This window comes from Sander vitreus, chromosome 12 (genome assembly GCF_031162955.1).
Source record: "Sander vitreus isolate 19-12246 chromosome 12, sanVit1, whole genome shotgun sequence".
Classification (NCBI taxonomy): Eukaryota; Metazoa; Chordata; class Actinopteri; order Perciformes; family Percidae; genus Sander; species Sander vitreus.
The window spans coordinates 22,453,042-22,470,769 of record NC_135866.1 but is presented as its reverse complement, the minus strand read 5'-3'; the positions used below and the strand labels follow the sequence as shown (position 1 = coordinate 22,470,769).

The following is a 17,728-nucleotide window of genomic DNA, read 5'->3' as shown; positions in this document are numbered from 1 at the left end:
GCCCTGCTCACTAATCCACTGTGACCGACGTTCATGGTGGTTTGTGTACTATGTGTCTTGTTGTGATAAAACAATAAATAAATAAATTCAAAATTAGGACACTATAAGATTTTGTAGCTACTTTTACTAAAATTGTAATTCAATAAGCCTAAAGTTGTTAGCTACATATATTTGCAAGTTGGTGCTGCGTTCCACTGTGCAGCTGGTTGGCTGTAACAAAGTAAAAATCAAGGTTGGCCTCACTGAAAAGGCTGAAAATCCAAAAACACAAGAGTAGAAAAAATAGCCTTTTTTAAGTACAAGAGGGTCAACATGCACTGCAGGGATTTACTTGGTGTCATGGTGTCTAACGCTGCCCAGATGGTCTGATGAAGCACTATCTAATTACTTTTCCCATGGTTCCTCTATTTCTGATGAATACTTACCCTCCCTGTTAGAAAGCCTTTACTGCCACCACCAGGAGATTCATGCACTTACAGTTAGTTCCAGCTGATACTGTGGCTGCTGTGTACATCTGGAGTGAGACAAAAGTCATTAAAAGTCAAAAAGTCAAAATAATAAACAAACCAGCCCTAAAGTAAAACAAAATCGCAATGCTAACTAAACTGCCCAAAATAAAACAAACAGGAGAAAGGAACTAAACAAAGATGGCAGCTCTCCTCTTTCTATGGGGCTTCCTGGCAAGAGAATTAAAAGGTGTTCAAGATTTAAGAAAAACATTCCAATTCCTTTCCGCTGATTATCTTGGTTGGTATAATTGCTGCAAAGAAATCGGTGGCAACGTGATGGAAGCAACCACACTCACTTAGTATACCACAATAGTATTTGTCTTTTATGGCCATTTTGAGTTTAGAGAGTTCCGTGGCGCAAAACAGGATCATGTGCAGATTAAGGGCCTTATTGCCTAATTTTGTGTTTGAGTTTTTGTGGTATGTAAGATTGTTGTGTTCTGCCACTGTATATGGAACAATGTTACACTTGCTGAATACTATGAAGTGTGTACTGTCAGTCCGGGGAAGGGAGGGTGGTGGGGGGCTGAATAGGGGGTATGGGGTATGTGTGTCCTTATGTGTAAATGTATATTTTATTTTATTTTGGATATTATTGTATGTTGTCAGCATCTTTCATATATTAGCATATTCTTTTTGTTTTGTTTGTTTTTGTCTTCTACACTCCAACTGGGCTGTACATAACTGTCTTGTTTGTTTCAAATAAAAATAAAAATTGGATCACAAAAAAAGATTTAAGAAAACAGCTAACAGTAACTTCAAATAAAAATAAAAATCTAACAACAAAATTGCTAATCTGTTACGGTTTACCAAAAAAAGAGCTATGGACTGCCTGTAATTACTGAAAGAACGATAGACGGTGGGTGGCGGCATTGACTGTAAATATTAATATTAGCCATAGACTGTATATTATTAAAAGTCTATGATATTAACAGTCTATGGGTGGCGGTAAAGCAACAGGATGTCAACCGAAATACACAACACGAAGAAGTAGATTCAGGAAGTAGTGTTCAGCATTTGATACATACATAGACAGTAAAAAAAGCAGCAAGGTGCTGGATTATATAGAAGCTCTTTTTGACTGCAGGAGGACGTCTTTCTTTTATTTAACAAAGATTCCTCAGTGTCAATTAAAATAGCTCTTCGGGGGAATAAAATGGGTAACGTTTTGTATTTTGCTAAAGTTATATCCTTTATTGACGCGGTTAGGTTCCCTTCTTACAACTAACAGCAACCAACGTTAATTCCTAACGTTACTTACCAAACAAATAATAAGTTATAATATTCCTGGACGTATTTTAGATAGACGTGACGCGAAGGGGAGAAACTATTAAAGTTATAACGTTACTATATTTATTTATTTTTCATTTCCTTAAACAGTTGTCATGAGTTGCCTGATGCAGTCTTTGCTGTTGTTTTACCTTATGTAACACTAGTTTATATGACTGCTGCTGCCTGATAAAGCATGAATGTGTGCAAAAAAGATGAGCAGGCCACTTTGTTGGCGTTTTTTTAAGTGTGATAGTATGATCTGTCTGCTGAAAGGTGCCTGTGTTGTCATCCACTTGTTCTCTCAGTACATATCTCTGCCACCAATGGGGAGACTGTACATAATGGTATAGATGCTTTATGTTTCTGGTGTGACTGAATATTTTAAGTGCAGTATTCTCAAGCAAGAATAATAATTGCAGAGGGTCCCCTGCCCCTGTCCTCGCTGAGGCTCCTGGTTCCACCTCTGCGGGTGATGACGGCTGTGATGTGGAAGGTGGTTCGTCTGAGGAACGTCATGCATTATGGGAATGTGGAGGAGTTTGTGTCCTTGGTAACTGAAGCCATCCCTGACATCTTGACGGACAGACAGATGACACTGCTCACTCTGGGCTTAAGAGCAAGGGTAAGGGATACAGTTGGACTATATATCAATGTATAGTTTTTTTTCTTCATTTTCAGCTAATTTGATCTCATGTCAAACCTATTTTATGCTGAAAGTTGTCTGATTGTGGAAATGCTGTTTTTGGCATCTTTTCACAAGGATTATATTAGTTAATATGACTATTCCTTGGATTAGAATCAGCTTTATTGTTATTGCACACAGATTTCATTGTTTGCAGTTCTTCACTGTGGTGTTTGTAGCTACACGGGGGAGATTCTTGAGTTGTCTTATTTGTCAGTGACGCCTGCCTTATGGATTTTCCAGATGGCATTACAGATGTTAAGTTCTGACCAGTCAGAGGATTTCAGAGGTGTTAAAACACGCTTGAACAGCCTCCTGGCATCTAGCTCAAAACAGGTGTGTGACTTTTTTAATTATGGGCATTAAATGGTATCTGTTTAAGAAGCGTTCCTCTTATTTTAGGTGTGTATATTTTACTTTACAGGTGCATCCAGGTAATGAAGATCTTGAAGCCAATTTTATCAGGCTTGTTCAAAGACTCCTGGAGGACCCAAAAGGGAGAGAGCACTTCCTCAAGGTGTGTCTCTGCTTTCGCCTCATTGTCAGTTTTGACATGAAAAGGAGCAATTTGTTTGATATGTCAAACGATGCAATAACATGAGCTTTTACATTCATGGGTTGAAAAATGTCACTTCACAGAATGTGTTTCCTGTGGAGTATGGGCCTGACTTTGATACGGCTCTGGAGACACTGGTTTGTGAGTTATTTACCAAACTGGAAGAGTTGCTGCTTATACCAGACTTTAAGCAGGTAGAGAAAACAACTTGTGCCATAAAAAAACAAAACAATTTACAAAGCATTTCCTGTGATTGGTTTTCTGGTTCCAGTCCATCAAAATAATACTTTTGTTTGTTTGATACAGACCGCAGTGTGGATCAGTGATACACCCTCTGTGCTAGAAGAGTATATGCAGTGTGTATCCAAAGCAGATGACCTCAAAGTACTGCTCAGAAGCAAGGCCCACCGCGGTAAAACGACCAAGATGGATACCCATTGTAAGTCAGTCTGCCTGGGATACCAGCCAGGTTGTATTATGTTCATTTTGGTGCTGAAACCATCTGTCAATGAACTGGTGATGAATTCATCAGAGTGATTTCTCAAGCAAAAATGACAAACATTTGCTGGTTCCAGCTCGTCAAATCAGAAAAAATAACCAATTTTAAATCTTGTGATTGACATTGTTTACTATTTGCTGACATTTATAGACTAAATTGCTAAAAAATCAACAGATTAATTGGTAATGACTATTTTTTGTAGGAGTAATCACTTTTCTCTTTTTTTTTTATTGTTTTAAACAGTGCCCTCTATCTCAGAGCAGCGGCTCTTCTCATCATTATCGCTCCCTCCTGTAGAATCTCACACCCAAACATTTCAAAACCAAAGAGAATCTGAGGAGATTTCTCCGCAGGACGCAGAAGACATGGCGATACAGGATGTGAGCTGGCCATCTGAGGAGGAAACAAACATTCTGGACAGCAGCAATGCACAACAAACAACAGGAGGGAAATGCAGCGACAGCATTCCTGATGTTGTGGAGGAGTATGATGACGGAGGTTCAGACACCTGCCGGGTTCCCTCTACATCTACTGAGAGTCCTGTATTGTCCAGCTCTAAGATTGGCCCTCCAAAGCAGAGAGTTGCACACAAATGCTCTCAGTGTGGAAAGTGCTTCATTTACCGCTATAAACTCCTGGAGCATCAGAGGCTTCACACCGGAGAAAACCCTTTCAAGTGCTCTCAATGCGGAAAGGCTTTTAGAAGGACCTCTGACATGTCAACTCACAGACGGTTACAGTGCGCAAAAGCAGCTTATATTTGCATCAAATGTGGGAATAGCTTTCAATCAATACAGGACAAATTAGGACACCGGTGTGGTCATAGTGTCCAGAAGTTTGACTGTTCTCAGTGCGGAAAAAGCTTTAAGAAAATGCACTTGCTGAGTAAGCATGAGCTGACTCACACGCAGAACCGTAACTTCACGTGCAGACAGTGTGGGAAAGTGTACTCCAGTATGAGAGAGCTGAAATCCCACCAGAAGATTCATCCTCCCAAGCTGTCCAATCAGTGCATGCAGTGTGGGAAGTTTTTCAGCTCTGTTGCTGGTTTGACAGCCCATGAGCTGCGCCACAGGCAACAGAGAACACAGATCTGCGTGCGTTGTGGCAAAGCTTTTAAGAACAAACATGACCTAAATCTGCACATGCGCAGTCACACAGGCGAGAGGCCATTTCAGTGCACATACTGTGGGAAATGTTTCTCTGTGTCAGGAAACCTGAACGTACACATAAGGACCCACACTGGAGAGAAACCGTATTTGTGCTCTGACTGCGGCAAGGGTTTTATTTCAGCCGGCGAGCTGCAGATACATAGACGCACTCACACAGGGGAAAAACCTTACAAGTGCACTGTATGTGAGAAGGGATTCACCATGGCAAGCAAATTGACAATTCATATGCGTATTCACACCGGAGAGCGCCCTTACATCTGTCCTGAATGTGGGAAAGGTTTTTCACGTGGTGGCGAAATGAAAAAACATACCATGAAACATACAGGGGTGCGACCCTACGCTTGTCATTTGTGTGCAAAGACTTACACATGCCACAATCACCTGAGGAGACACTTGAAAACTCACAGTGTAGTGAAAAGCCAGACTGTCTAATTCCATTGTCATTTTATCAAATTGATGTTTTAGCGATGCAACTAGCCTGTACTGATTGCGGTGTTGACAGCATGCATTTTGTAATACAGTCACTCTCTCTTGTAAGGACGTTGCAAAAGTTCTTGTTTTTACTGACTGATTCCTTATTCTGCGTTGTCAGATCTGTTCTCATCGTACCCTCTACAATGATATCTAAGTGTATTACTTTTGTTCTCTGAAGCCCTAAAACATATAAGAGTCTCTAAGAGAGCACATAACAAACAATAAATTGCCCAATGCATTTGCTCCTAACAGCAGAATTTGTTACATTACATTTAGCTGATGCTTTTATCTATATATGTCAGAGGTTGCACACCTCTGGAGCAAGTAAGGGTTAAGTGTCTTGCTCAGGGACACATTGGTTGATGTATTGTAGTGGGAATTGAACCCAGATCTTCCACACCAAAGGCATGTATCATAGCCACCGCGCCATCACCACCATTTGTCTGACATTCATGAAACATCCTGCAGTGATATTGTACAAATCCATGTCATATGTTTGTGATCTTTAATCATATAATAATAATAATAATAATAATAATAATAATAATAATAATAATAATAATAAATTAGACAACCCAAAGTAATACACTAAGAAATAAAGCTCCTGTTATCCTGATAGGGGTTTTTCTAGATTTTATTCCAAGCAGAAATTATAATCGTTTCCATGACATCTTCATTTTTTAAATATAGGTTTTACTAATATATATGTATTCAAACCCCATCACATTACAATTATATGATTTTGAGACATTACAAATACAAGGGCTATTAAGAAAACTAAGTTTATTAAGTTTAAACATTACTTTAAAGATTTAGTTATTTGATAGTCCGGAGAGGCGGTGCATCTCATTTTGACAGCAGAGTGAATTGGAATCGCCTTATCCGGGCTTCCCCGTAAAGCAAAACAAGCCTCGCTGTTACTTACTGACACTGAGTGGGCCAACGCTCCCCAGAATGAACAACGTGTTTCAGGAAGAAGTTGGCGCCTGAAGCCCCGTATGCGGTTAGCTAGCACGCTAAACGAAAGTATAAAAGATAGTCCATTGAAATGATTTTTCTTTCTATGGTTATTAGAGAATTCCAAAATGAACGACGCGGGTATGTATTAGCTTGTGAAGCTCGGCAAAACTGTATATGTATTGCTTATGCGGCTAGCCAAATAGCTAAAGCTAATGATTAGCCGAGGCTCTATAGGCCTCGACTAATCACTGGAACAAGAATTGTTTTTACCAATAATGAAGCCGGTTATACCAGGCAACATCAGCGGCCTTGTGACTAGTCTGGTAACGTTAGCTAACGCTTTGCCTTGGTTACAAAAAGCAACGATGTATCGTGTTTAAATACGTTTTTCTACGGTCAAAGAGGTTTTGTGTCATGTTATGTATAAAACGCAACCGAACTGTTGGGTCTTTGTGACTGCTAGTTAACGTTAGCAAGATCCAGCTAAATTTGAAATGAAGTGACTAACGTTATGCCAACAGCTCTAGAACGTAAAGTCTTCATGTTATGGCTAACGATACTCACTATAACGTTATGTCCTTTGCCATTTCTCGCCGTGTGGGCTGTAATGTTAGTGTAAAAGCGCCCCATGTGTTTATTTTAGCATTTAAGGACTAACTTTACAACGTTGCACATGCAATGGAGCTAACGTTATACAGTGATGTAACGTTATTTCACACTAGCTTGTGCATCAAGGAATGGATACTGTGGCTGAACGGACTTTAACTGAGATGCTGTACTAATTAGGAAATGCATTCCAGATAACAATTAGCACTGGAGTCTATTCCCCTTTCTCCTTAAAATAAGTACCTAGATACTTATACATACCAAAGTATAACCTATTGTGAATTATTTGCATATAACATTAAATCCAATATTACATTTTCTTCATAGTCATAACACATTTAACATTAGAAGTGACCTCTGGGCATATGTGACCCAATCTATTTTCTCTTTGAAGAATTCAGTGTCCCTCTGTCCTCGCTGGCACTCCTGGTCCCACCACTTCGGCTGATGTCAGCAGTGATGTGGGAAGTGGTACGCCAGCGGAACATAAAGCACTATGGGAAACTGGAGGAGTTTGTGTCTATGGTAACAGATGCAGTTCCTGAACTGATGAGTAAAAGAGAAGGGAGACTGCTCTCACTGGGCCTGAGAGCAAGGGTAAGTGTTTTGAAATGGATCAATCATGTATATACAGTAATAAGAACTATGCGATAAGAGACTCAACAAAAGGGTATCATGGAAACATTCAAATCGTGAATTCATTTTCCCCCAGACAACTCTTGAGCTGTTGCGTTCTGAACACCCTGAAGATCTCAAGGCCGTTGAGAGCCACCTCAACCGAATACGATCTTCTTGCATTGAGGAGGTGAGTGTTTTTATTGATAGGTTGTAGAACTGAAAACATTAGTCAACTAATCTGTTAATTGATCAGCAAAAAAAAATCTATTTTGATGTTTGATTAATTGCTTGACTGCATTTTAAAGCAAAAATGCAAATACATTGACTGGTTCGAACCTCTCAAATATCAGGGTTCTCTGTCTTATATGATAGTAAGTTGGATATAATTGAGTTTTGGATTGGGACAAAAGGGGCATTCCATGAGAAATCAATGACTTTCTGAACCTCTCCCCTTTCAATTTGAACAAGTACATAATCTTACCTACATAAGAGAGTATTAGAACGTGGTTTGATTAACCAGAATGACCAACCATTCAGGAGACAGGCCCTCAAAGGTGACCCATCTAAAGACACAGGTATCTTCTTCAAAAATAAACATACTGTCATACATAACGGTTTTCTAATCATTGGAAAGCTTTAGGTCCTTCTAACACAGAACTCCTTAACGTTGCCTTTTGATATTTTGTTTTACCTTAAATATTACTTCAGTTTTCCCATTTGTTTATCATCACGTGACTGGAAAATGGCAAATTAAAATTAAATTACATTATAAGGATGCCTAAGTCAACAACAATGTTGTAGCGTGAAATGTGTGAAAAATGTGCTTACATCAGTGGAGTCTTACTCAGCAACAGGCAGAACATACTGTTTAAGTCCAATAGAGATGAGCAAAGCATCCTCAGCCCTTGACATGTGGCTTTAAATAAAAAAGTAAAGATCTTCCCATTTTTTGCTGACTAGGGCTTTTTTGTAATGTAATTTCATTTCATTTCTGTTTTCCAGTCGTGATGATAAACAAAGGGAACAAACTGAAGTAATATTTGAGGTGAAACAGAAAATCAAAGGCAACATTAAGGATTCATGTGTTAAACCGACCTACCCACTAGGGTTGCACGATACTGACAAAAATGTGATATTGCGATATTGATATTCATTTCGATATTTTTAAACATATGTAAAATTACAAAAGTTATGGGAAAATGCATCAAAATAGATTCATAACAAATACAACACAAGTTTTATTTCAACTGACAGTCATATTGGACTGGTACAACATGAATAAATAAATAAGGACCATGTCTACAGAACAGGACATGTTTTACTGGTTGTACAGTATAAAATAAATTTATTTCGCTTCTCTGATTCGTTCCGTTTAGTTGTCCATCTATTTCTTCACTTACACTGTCACTGTCTTGAAATATGCACACACGTGGTACGCTACATAGGGTTTGTCACGGACCCGTGCGCTGACATGCACTAACGTGAACATGGCACGGTAACTGGCCAATGAAATGATGATCATTATAGAATTTCAAGCAGGCTCTAAATCAAACACAACTAAGCCACACAGTCAACGGACGGGACGCAGCGCTCCACAAAATATTGCATACTTATCGCAACACTTTCGATATAATATTGCGCAACGTGATATCGCGATAACGATAATGAGTCGATGTATCATGCACCCCTACTACCCACCGTATACTCAGAACTCTGCTGTTGCTCAACTGATAGCGGGCATAACATCAAAACATCAGGAGATGAAAAGAAGTGTTTACACTCTAACATATTTAAAAAGTCTGAGTTTAGGCATTTTTGCAAATTAAGGTTTAGGGGAAAAAGTGACATAATTTGCATATTTATTTATTTATTTTGGACCAAAAGAAATTTTGGTTGCCCTTTTCGTTAGCTTTCCAATGATCAGACCACACAGTTTAGTTTAATTTTAAAGAAGATAGCTGTGTCTTTAGATGGGTCAACTTTGAGGGCCCCTTTCTCCTGAATCATCCTGGTTCGTTCTGGTTAGGATGTAGAAAAAAAAACTCATTCAAAATGAAAGGGGGTAGGTCAAAAAGTGATCGATTTCTGAAGGTATGCTCCAAAACAAACAATTTGAAGACATCGTCACGGGCTCTGGGAAATTTGCTCATTTTTCATTTACTTTTTATTGACAAAACACTTTTGATTAAACAAGAAAATAATCAACAGATCACTGATGGAAAATATTTTTCACCCTTATTGGTTGGTTTATATTTTCTTCACATTTAATTTGCCTCTAATCATCTGACTAGGCTGTTTTGTTCTCTAACCCAGACCAACGATCCTGTAATTGAGGCACCAGAGGCGAACTTTATGAAGCTGGTGCAAGGCCTCATTGAAGACACTGATGGTAGAGAACACTTCCTCAAGGTAAGATTAAATTAAATGTATATCCCCAAATAACATGATCTGCCAAAACTCAAATCGTATGAGTCTATTTCTTTATCACAGATTAAAGGTGCACTATGCGTTCTAGGGCTGTTGGAACGAATACCGAAATTCGAATATAATTCGAATAGTAAAAGAATCGATACTATTCGAATGTGACTTTTTTATTTATTTATTTTTTTTAAATAAATATATGTTATATATAATAAACGTTAGGTAATCTTCCTCTTCTCGCCTTGGCCTACCCGCATGTGTGATTCATGTCGTATGAACAATAACTTAGCTGGAGTGAGAAGGCATAGTGAGGTCTAAGCTAACGTTAGTACAACATTACGGAGCTAACGTTACGTACCGAGTAACGTTAGTACACGGGGGAGTGACAGGCTGCGGCTGGAAATCGTAAGAAGGACGGGAAATAGTTTTAACATGACTTTAAAATCGACATCCACCGAGCCAAAATGCTTATGTTATCAATAGTTAGCTCGTTCTGGTTTCCTAACTGCGTCGCGAGGTATAGTAATGTTAGCTTAGCTGGGAGCTTCATGGAGAAAGCTAAAGTTGATGTTAACTGCCCTATAGCTGTCAGTTAGCTTCCACATCATATATTACCTTCTTACAGCTGTATTCTCAGTAACGTGACAATCTGCTGGAAACAGGTTGCTTATAAATCACTAAAATAGTAGTAACAGCACCGTTTGGCTTGGTTATTAATGCAGTTAGCATCGTTTGTTACTTAACCTAGTTTATGACAAATCGTTTTGGCTGTGCTTCCTAACATGATATCATTGTGCTAACCGAGCACCGTTAGCCTTTACAACAGAGCCGCTTCACTACACTTGTTAGATAACGTTTCATTACAGAGTTCTCTGTTGATTTGTGTTTGTCGCTGTGTGCTCGTGGTGGAAAATGAATGTAAACAAAGTTGCGTGCAGGTCGCCTCAAGGCCAGGCTAATGTTAGAAGTCCCTCTAGGGGACATAATGTGTAACAACAACCACATGCTTATAGTGGCAGTGACGATGCATGTGCCTGAGTAGTGTAGTACATATTATTTAACAGGCTGCAATTGAGCATTAAATATTCAAATATTAATTTTTTTTTTTTAATTTTTCACAGTGTATTCAGGGGGCAGGCAGCTAGCGAATCAAGGACAGGTGCCTACGATTTGAGACAAAAATGAAATTGTGCTGAAACCGTGCAGGAACACATAGTGCACCTTTTTAAACAGAACAAAATGTGAGAAATTAAATGGATATTTATTTGCTGAAGGTGTCTGGTTGTTGTGCATTTTTCTTCCATCTGACAGAATGTGTTTCCAGTGGAGTATGGCCCTGACTTTGACACAGCACTGGAGACTCTGGTTTGTGAATTCTTCACCAGACTGGAGGAGCTGCTGCCAATACCAGATTTCAAACAGGTGCAAAGAGGATTTCTGAAAGATTAGAAAATTCAGTCAATAAATAAGGAGACCTTTTTAACGTGAAATTCAAAATGTCTCTTGTGCCTCTCCTGTATAGACTGCATCCTGGATCAGTGCTGCCCCCTCTGTCCTAGAGGAGTACATGCAGTGTGTCTCAAATGGAGAGGACCTCAGATTTCTTCTCCAAAGCAAACAGTGCCACGGGAAATTGGCTAAGAGTAGTGTTGGTATGTGCACAGCTTTTTCACTCTTGCTATGTACTAGTCATCATATAGTGTATTAGTCAGTCCCTCCAGGATTTCGCGATGTCGCGATCACGCCAATTCACGCAAATTCAACCAATCATCGCGAATTTGGTGCGACTCGCAATTTTGACCAATCACCGCAAATTTTCCGCAAATTTGACCAATAACCTGAAGTTTCCCGCAACTTCAACCAATCCCAGCAGTCCCACGTGCACTCTGAGAGCCAATGACCAAGCAGGAGTGAGAACGGGTTGATCATTTCCTTGTTTGTGATGTGAAGACGAGACATATGTGACTCGAACATCTCACATTTACCAACAAAACGTACAGCGAAAGACCGTGCAAAACATTTTAGACTGTCCTGTATACATTTTAACATCATTGTACGCTGTAACGTTTTTTTCACTCTAAAGTTGCTGCCGTTTCAATCTTGTCGGCTATCTGCAGCGGGTGGGGCTGCAGCTCCTTTCCGCGACTGATGCTTGCGCACAAACAGACACACAGACACAGACACACACACACAAACAACACACACGGTGGATGCAGGAAAAAAAGGAGATGAGACGACACAATGACCTAAATTGAGGACAGCTGCGCTCGTTATTGTAAGTGCAATGATAAGTTAAAGTCAGTACTTTATTAAACCGTATGAATGTGTGACCCAGGCCAGGTTAGGAAATTAACTAACAATGTAAAGATCAACAAGCCACTGACACATATGTTCAAATTTGATTCATTCAATACATTATTATTTTTTGTCTTAAATCCACCATCCATTTTCATATTATACCAACATTAACAGCATCCTAAGCCTTTTTGGTAAGGTTACTAGGAAATCTCAGCCCAGAGTAGTTTTATTCTCCCCAAAACAAGTTTCCTTTTTATTTTTAAAGAACTATATATATATATATACACATACATACATACATACATACATACATACATATTAGGGCTGTCAAAATAACGCGTTAATTTCGATTAATTAATCTGAGAAAAAAATTACGCGTTCAATGAAACTGGTAAACTACAGCCTCAAGGTGCATTTGAAGTTATTGTAAATGTCCTTTTCCTATCTGGTTGTTGTTTTTGTCGTTCAAAAGCAATTTATTAGTGAAATAAGTTATTGTTATACATTATTATTAAATCATTTCATTTTGACCATATGGCCTTAGCAATAAACAAGCCGTTCTTTAATGTCACCAACTGTTGTTTAGTACCCTTTTTTTTCTTCTTTTCTTTTTTTACTTTCTTAAAAAGTATCGGTTCAGGCACCGTTAATTATGTATGCGATTAATTTGGATTAATTAATCACAGAGTATGTAATTAATTAGATTACATTTTTTAATCGATTGACAGCCCTTATATAAATAAAAAGTAAAATCGCAACTTTCACTGTCTCCTGCAACTTCATTGCAACAAACATACAAAAGACGTTGCAACTTTTATCGCACAAAAGCTCCCACGAAATCGGGCATTTTGGGCCAGAACAATCTCAAAAAAAGGTCGCGAAATCCTGGAAGGACTGATTAGTGGAAGAAGAGGGAGGCTGTGTATTAACACTTTTTCTCCTCACATTTTCCCTACAGCTCCGTTTCAGTCAGATGATCTTCTCATTCCCTCTCTGTCTCTTCCTCCATCGCTGGAAGTGGCCATCGCTTCCCACCCGAGTGCTTGCGACGATGAAAATAACGACGTTCCTCAGATAGTCATGTTTGATGAAGAACTGTCTACAAACCCTTCCACCTCAACTGACTTTCCTGAATCGCCAAAAAGGACTGATATCTCATCATCTCCTCGCAGGAGACAGCAGTCAGGGATGCATAAATGCCCTGAGTGTGACAAATGCTTCAAGCATCACTCTGTCCTCATCGAACATCAGAGAGTCCACAGTGGGCTACAGCCTTACAACTGCTCCGAGTGTGGGAGGGCTTTCAGGACAGCCACTCTGCTGGCCGGCCACAGGCTACGGAAATGCAAAAATGCTGCATATCTGTGCATTAAATGCGGGAACAGTTTTCCAACCTCACTAGACAAATTCAGACACCACTGCCCAAAACGGGGCCGTAACTATGACTGTGCGCACTGCGGAAAGAGTTTTCAAAAGTCTAACAGCTTAAAAGAACACCTGCTAACTCATGTCCAAAGCCGCCTCTTCAAGTGCAGCCATTGTGGGGTAGGTTTTTCAGGAATTGGTGACTTGAAGTATCATCAGCAGGTAGATCATGACAAACCTTACCAGTGTAAGCAGTGTGGAAAGAGCTTTATCTCCTCCAAGTGTCTGACCAAACATCAACAACGACATGAAGAGGTTGGTGAGATGGATACCGCCAAATTAATGAGTGGAGGTAAACATAGGAAGAGTGGCTCCGCTTATCGGACTTCCTCGGCATCTATGTCCTCCAGGAAGACATCTGTCAAAGCTGTCTACCCACGAGGACGAGTCACGCATAATTGTCCACTGTGTGGAAGGAGCTTTAAGTATCGTTTTGAATTCCTCGAGCACCAGAGGTTCCACACTGCAGTGAAGCCTTACAAATGCTCTCAGTGTGGTAAAGCCTTCCGCACAGAAGCTCACCTCTCCAGGCACAGGAAGAGAAAGTGTAAAAATGCTTCCCACATTTGCACCAAGTGTGGGTGTCAATTCAGGTCTCTGTATGAGCGGGTCAGACATCAGTGTGTCCAGCTGCTGACAAAATACGAGTGTTCTCATTGTGGAAAGACCTTCAAGATGGCCCACCTGCTGAGGAACCATCAGCTGAGTGAACACCAGCTTCCCTACAGCCCCAACCATCGCTTCAGGTGCAGATACTGCGATGAGACTTTCCCAGGCATCAGCGAGCTTAAGTACCATCAGGGAGTTGACCACGAGAAACCCTATCAGTGTCAGGAATGTGGTAAGTGCTTCCTGTCCGAAAAATGCCTGGCCAACCACGAGCTGCGCCACAGCGATGACCGACCAGAGAGCTGTCTCGTCTGTGGCCGCGGCTTCAGAAACCGCTACGACTTGAAGCAGCACATGCGTACTCACACAGGAGAGCGACCTTACCAGTGCACTCACTGTTCCCAGTGTTTCTCCACAGCAGGAGGACTGAGGAGCCACACCAGGGTTCACACCGGCGAGAAGCCGCACGTTTGCCCAGATTGTGGTAAGGCTTTCTCCCAGATGGGTGCAATGCGCACCCACAGGCTCACCCACACAGGAGAAAGGCCGTTCAAGTGCACCGTGTGTGGCAAAGGTTTTACAATGGCACACAAGGTGACGGTTCACATGCGTGTGCATACAGGAGAGCGGCCGTATGTGTGCTCTCAGTGTGGGAAAGCCTTCTCAGATGGCAGTGTGCTGAAGCAGCACATGCTGAACCACTCAGGGGTGAGACCATACCACTGCCAGATCTGTCCCAAGACCTACACCTGTCTGAACCACCTGAGGAGGCACCTGAAAAGCCACTCAAACATGAACTGAGTCCGTCTTGAAAGCAAACGAGCAGAACATTTTACACATATACTGACACACTGCATTTGAAGGTAATGCTACTACAGTTGCGATGGACCAACTACACCAAGCAATACATGAAGGAATATAGAATGATGCTGTACAGTTGCTGTTGAAATTGAGGTGAAAAGTTTTCTCTTTACTGTGAAGTAAATGTAGTCACATAAGCAAATTGTCAAGGACTATGTGAAAATGTAAAGGAATAGTTTGACATTTTGGGAAATGCACTTATTCGCTTTGTTGCCGATCATTAGATGAGAAGATTGATACAGTCTTATATTTCGTCCATTATTAAGCTGGAACCAGGAGACTCTTAGCTTAGTTTAGCACAAAGACTAAAGGGAGGGGGAAACGGGTAGCCTGGCTCTGTCAAAGGGTATGTGAAATGTGCCTGTCAAAGAAAAAGTCCTGGCACTTACTAAACCAGTTAGTTTTGTACAGATAAAAAAACAAAACAAGATATAACATGCTAATTATTGAGCTTTGTTAGCTGTAATTTCATATTGAACGGAAAAATATGAGTAATATCAATCTTCTCATCTAACTCAGCAAGGATGTAAATATTTACAAAATGCCAAACCCTTTCTTTAACATCTGCACAAGCACGTTCTTTTCCCTAATTCCCCACAAGGCTTTTCCTTGAGCTTTTTTTTCTTGCATCAGTTTCTTATGCATGAAGATGTTTGGATGCTATTCTGGATATTATTTGGGTGAGATACTGTATGTTCAGAAGCTGTAATATTGGTGAAATTATATTTTTTGGAAAGGCCTCAATAGTAATAGAAATGAAAATGTCGGCTCTCTGTAAATATGCCGAAAGACAAATATTTTGAGAGTGCAAAAGTTAAACTGATGACGCCATTATTTCAACATGACATAACTTTATTCCTGTAGGCCTTTTATATCCCTCACTATGGTTTGCAAAGTTTGTGAATTTCAAATTAAATTACGTTGGTTATACCTTGTGCATGTTGATTTAATTTATTTAAAAACATTTGAGTTCTTAGAAAAAGTGTGTACAGTATTAGTAGATACATTTTGTCATAACAAAAGGTTTCACTAGATGGCAGTAGGTGACCAGTAACCATTTCCCCCTTGCTCTTCATGCATTTCCAGGCAGTGGTGGCCATTGGTGACCATAGGTATTGAAAATAGAATTAATCAAGTATTCTCTGCTTTGCAACCGACTGAAGACAATTTCAAAGATATTTTAGCAGAGTAGAGATTGTTAAGGGACTGATGCAGCAGAAGTGATTTTGGCCCATTTCCTGTCATTACCTTCATTTGATGTGGTTCGGAATCTTGATCAGCCTGCAATTTCCTGATGTGTTGACTGGCGCCTAGCAGTATCTGTAGTGGTTCCAACCATAACAAAGTGAATTCCTTTGTTGTTTTTGCATTGTCCAACCTTAGCCCAGTTTAGCAAACAGTAAAGTTTGATCTCGACCATGGTTGTTCCCGGTATCTTGTATGTTAACTTGGACTTCGTGCAGATTAAGTCGTTTAATCTCTTCCATGTGTGCTGTACTGACTTTAATGTTTTCGCTGGAAGATGGAAGCTGTTTTTTACCCTCATTTCTCCCTTGTTCAAGGCTTGTTTCATCTCATCCATGCTCACTTATGCATAGTAGCTTTTGAATCATATTCTCTAAAACAAACCACAATCGTTGCCATTCACAGGGAGATCAACGCCAAAGATGAATGCGGGGGTGTGTTAAATGTTGCAAGATGTTAAAAACCACACAAATGTCAGGCTGGAGACACTGGTTGTACTCGGCACTATTCCTTCTTTCTATCTGACTCAGAAATGCTACTCATCTTCTCCACTGAACATCGGGATCCTGTGGAAACTCGTGCTACATCCTGCCTGCCAAGAGAATGTGCCAAAGACATTATGCAGAACCTCTCAGCTTTAGGAAGTATGTGTGTTCTTTCTACATGTCATGGGGCTTTATCTTGACCCTTTTGAGGACATACCCATGCATTTTCAGGTGAAAGATAATGACTCTCTAATGAGATAATTCAGTGATCTCATTCCCACCTGCCAGTTTCAGGGCTGTAAAAAAGCTGCCTTCCTTGAACAGAATTGCCTATGTAACTGTGAAAACTGTAAACACTCTAATGCTAATTAGGCTAATGAATTTCTCAAGAAAGTAATGTTTTCTTGATAAAGCCTGGTATTGAGACATCTCGAAATGCATGCTTCATATTGCACCAATTTATACACACCCACAGCTGCCAAAAATCCAAAAGATTTACTATGAGAGCTTGCTAATAAACACAGATCGTTACCAGATGTCCCCCCCCTCTCTCTCTCTCTCTCTCTCCCCTCGTCCCTCATTTTCTCCCTTCTTTCTTTTCCTTCACTCGCTCACTGCTTCTCCACACAACTTTTTCTCCCTGAAACAGTGATCTCAGTGGAAAATCTGAGTCCAGGCCAGACCTTTCCTACAGTCCCACAGTTTGAACACACGCGCACACGCGCGTATATGTCCACAGGAACCGTGCAACATCCACCCACATCAACACCTTGCCAAATGAACACTACACGCCTACATAACTCTGTCTCCTTCCCTGATGGGTGATATGCACACCTTCAGCACTAGATGGCACTGTGTCTCTTCCTGCTTCCGAGGACCCCCCCATTTCGCTTTTATGTTCAGGTCAGGTCTGGACGCCGAAGTGAACCAGATGTAATCAAACCCCACCCACCCCGGCTTCCACAGAAAGGAGAGAATTTTTAGAGAATACAAAATGGTTCCAAGATGTGTCAGCTGCTTTTCATTAAGTTTGATG

General features: G+C 40.3%; 2 protein-coding genes across 3 annotated transcripts; both read left to right on the top strand.

Annotated features, from left to right (window-relative positions):
• The first annotated feature begins 1,515 nt into the window (after nt 1–1,515).
• Nucleotides 1,516–5,656, top strand: LOC144526959 (uncharacterized). The gene is made up of 7 exons (XM_078264727.1): nt 1,516–1,669; nt 2,201–2,403; nt 2,707–2,799; nt 2,888–2,980; nt 3,103–3,213; nt 3,326–3,458; nt 3,762–5,656. Exons 1-7 carry the CDS (start codon nt 1,666–1,668, stop codon nt 5,120–5,122), a joined length of 1,998 nt encoding a protein of 665 aa, XP_078120853.1. The 5' UTR covers nt 1,516–1,665; the 3' UTR covers nt 5,123–5,656.
• A 409-nt stretch (nt 5,657–6,065) lies between these two features.
• LOC144526918 (uncharacterized) lies at nt 6,066–15,892 on the top strand. Of its 2 annotated transcripts, none has more exons than XM_078264659.1 (7): nt 6,066–6,262; nt 7,125–7,327; nt 7,443–7,535; nt 9,662–9,757; nt 11,081–11,191; nt 11,292–11,421; nt 13,026–15,892. In XM_078264659.1, exons 1-7 carry the CDS (start codon nt 6,250–6,252, stop codon nt 14,900–14,902), a joined length of 2,523 nt encoding a protein of 840 aa, XP_078120785.1. In that variant the 5' UTR covers nt 6,066–6,249; the 3' UTR covers nt 14,903–15,892. The 2 variants fall into 2 exon arrangements, with proteins under 2 accessions (XP_078120785.1, XP_078120786.1); XM_078264660.1 differs by lacking the exon at nt 6,066–6,262 and adding an exon at nt 6,392–6,447.
• Nucleotides 15,893–17,728: the final 1,836 nt, after the last annotated feature.

Excerpts from the sequence above, each read along its gene's own strand:
- LOC144526959 (XM_078264727.1), top strand. Across the intron at positions 2,800-2,887 it reads TGGCATCTAGCTCAAAACAG|GTGCATCCAGGTAATGAAGA; the intron begins GTGTGTGACTTT and ends TTTACTTTACAG. Across the intron at positions 2,981-3,102 it reads GGAGAGAGCACTTCCTCAAG|AATGTGTTTCCTGTGGAGTA; the intron begins GTGTGTCTCTGC and ends GTCACTTCACAG.
- LOC144526918 (XM_078264659.1), top strand. Across the intron at positions 9,758-11,080 it reads GTAGAGAACACTTCCTCAAG|AATGTGTTTCCAGTGGAGTA; the intron begins GTAAGATTAAAT and ends TCCATCTGACAG. Across the intron at positions 11,422-13,025 it reads ATTGGCTAAGAGTAGTGTTG|CTCCGTTTCAGTCAGATGAT; the intron begins GTATGTGCACAG and ends TTTTCCCTACAG.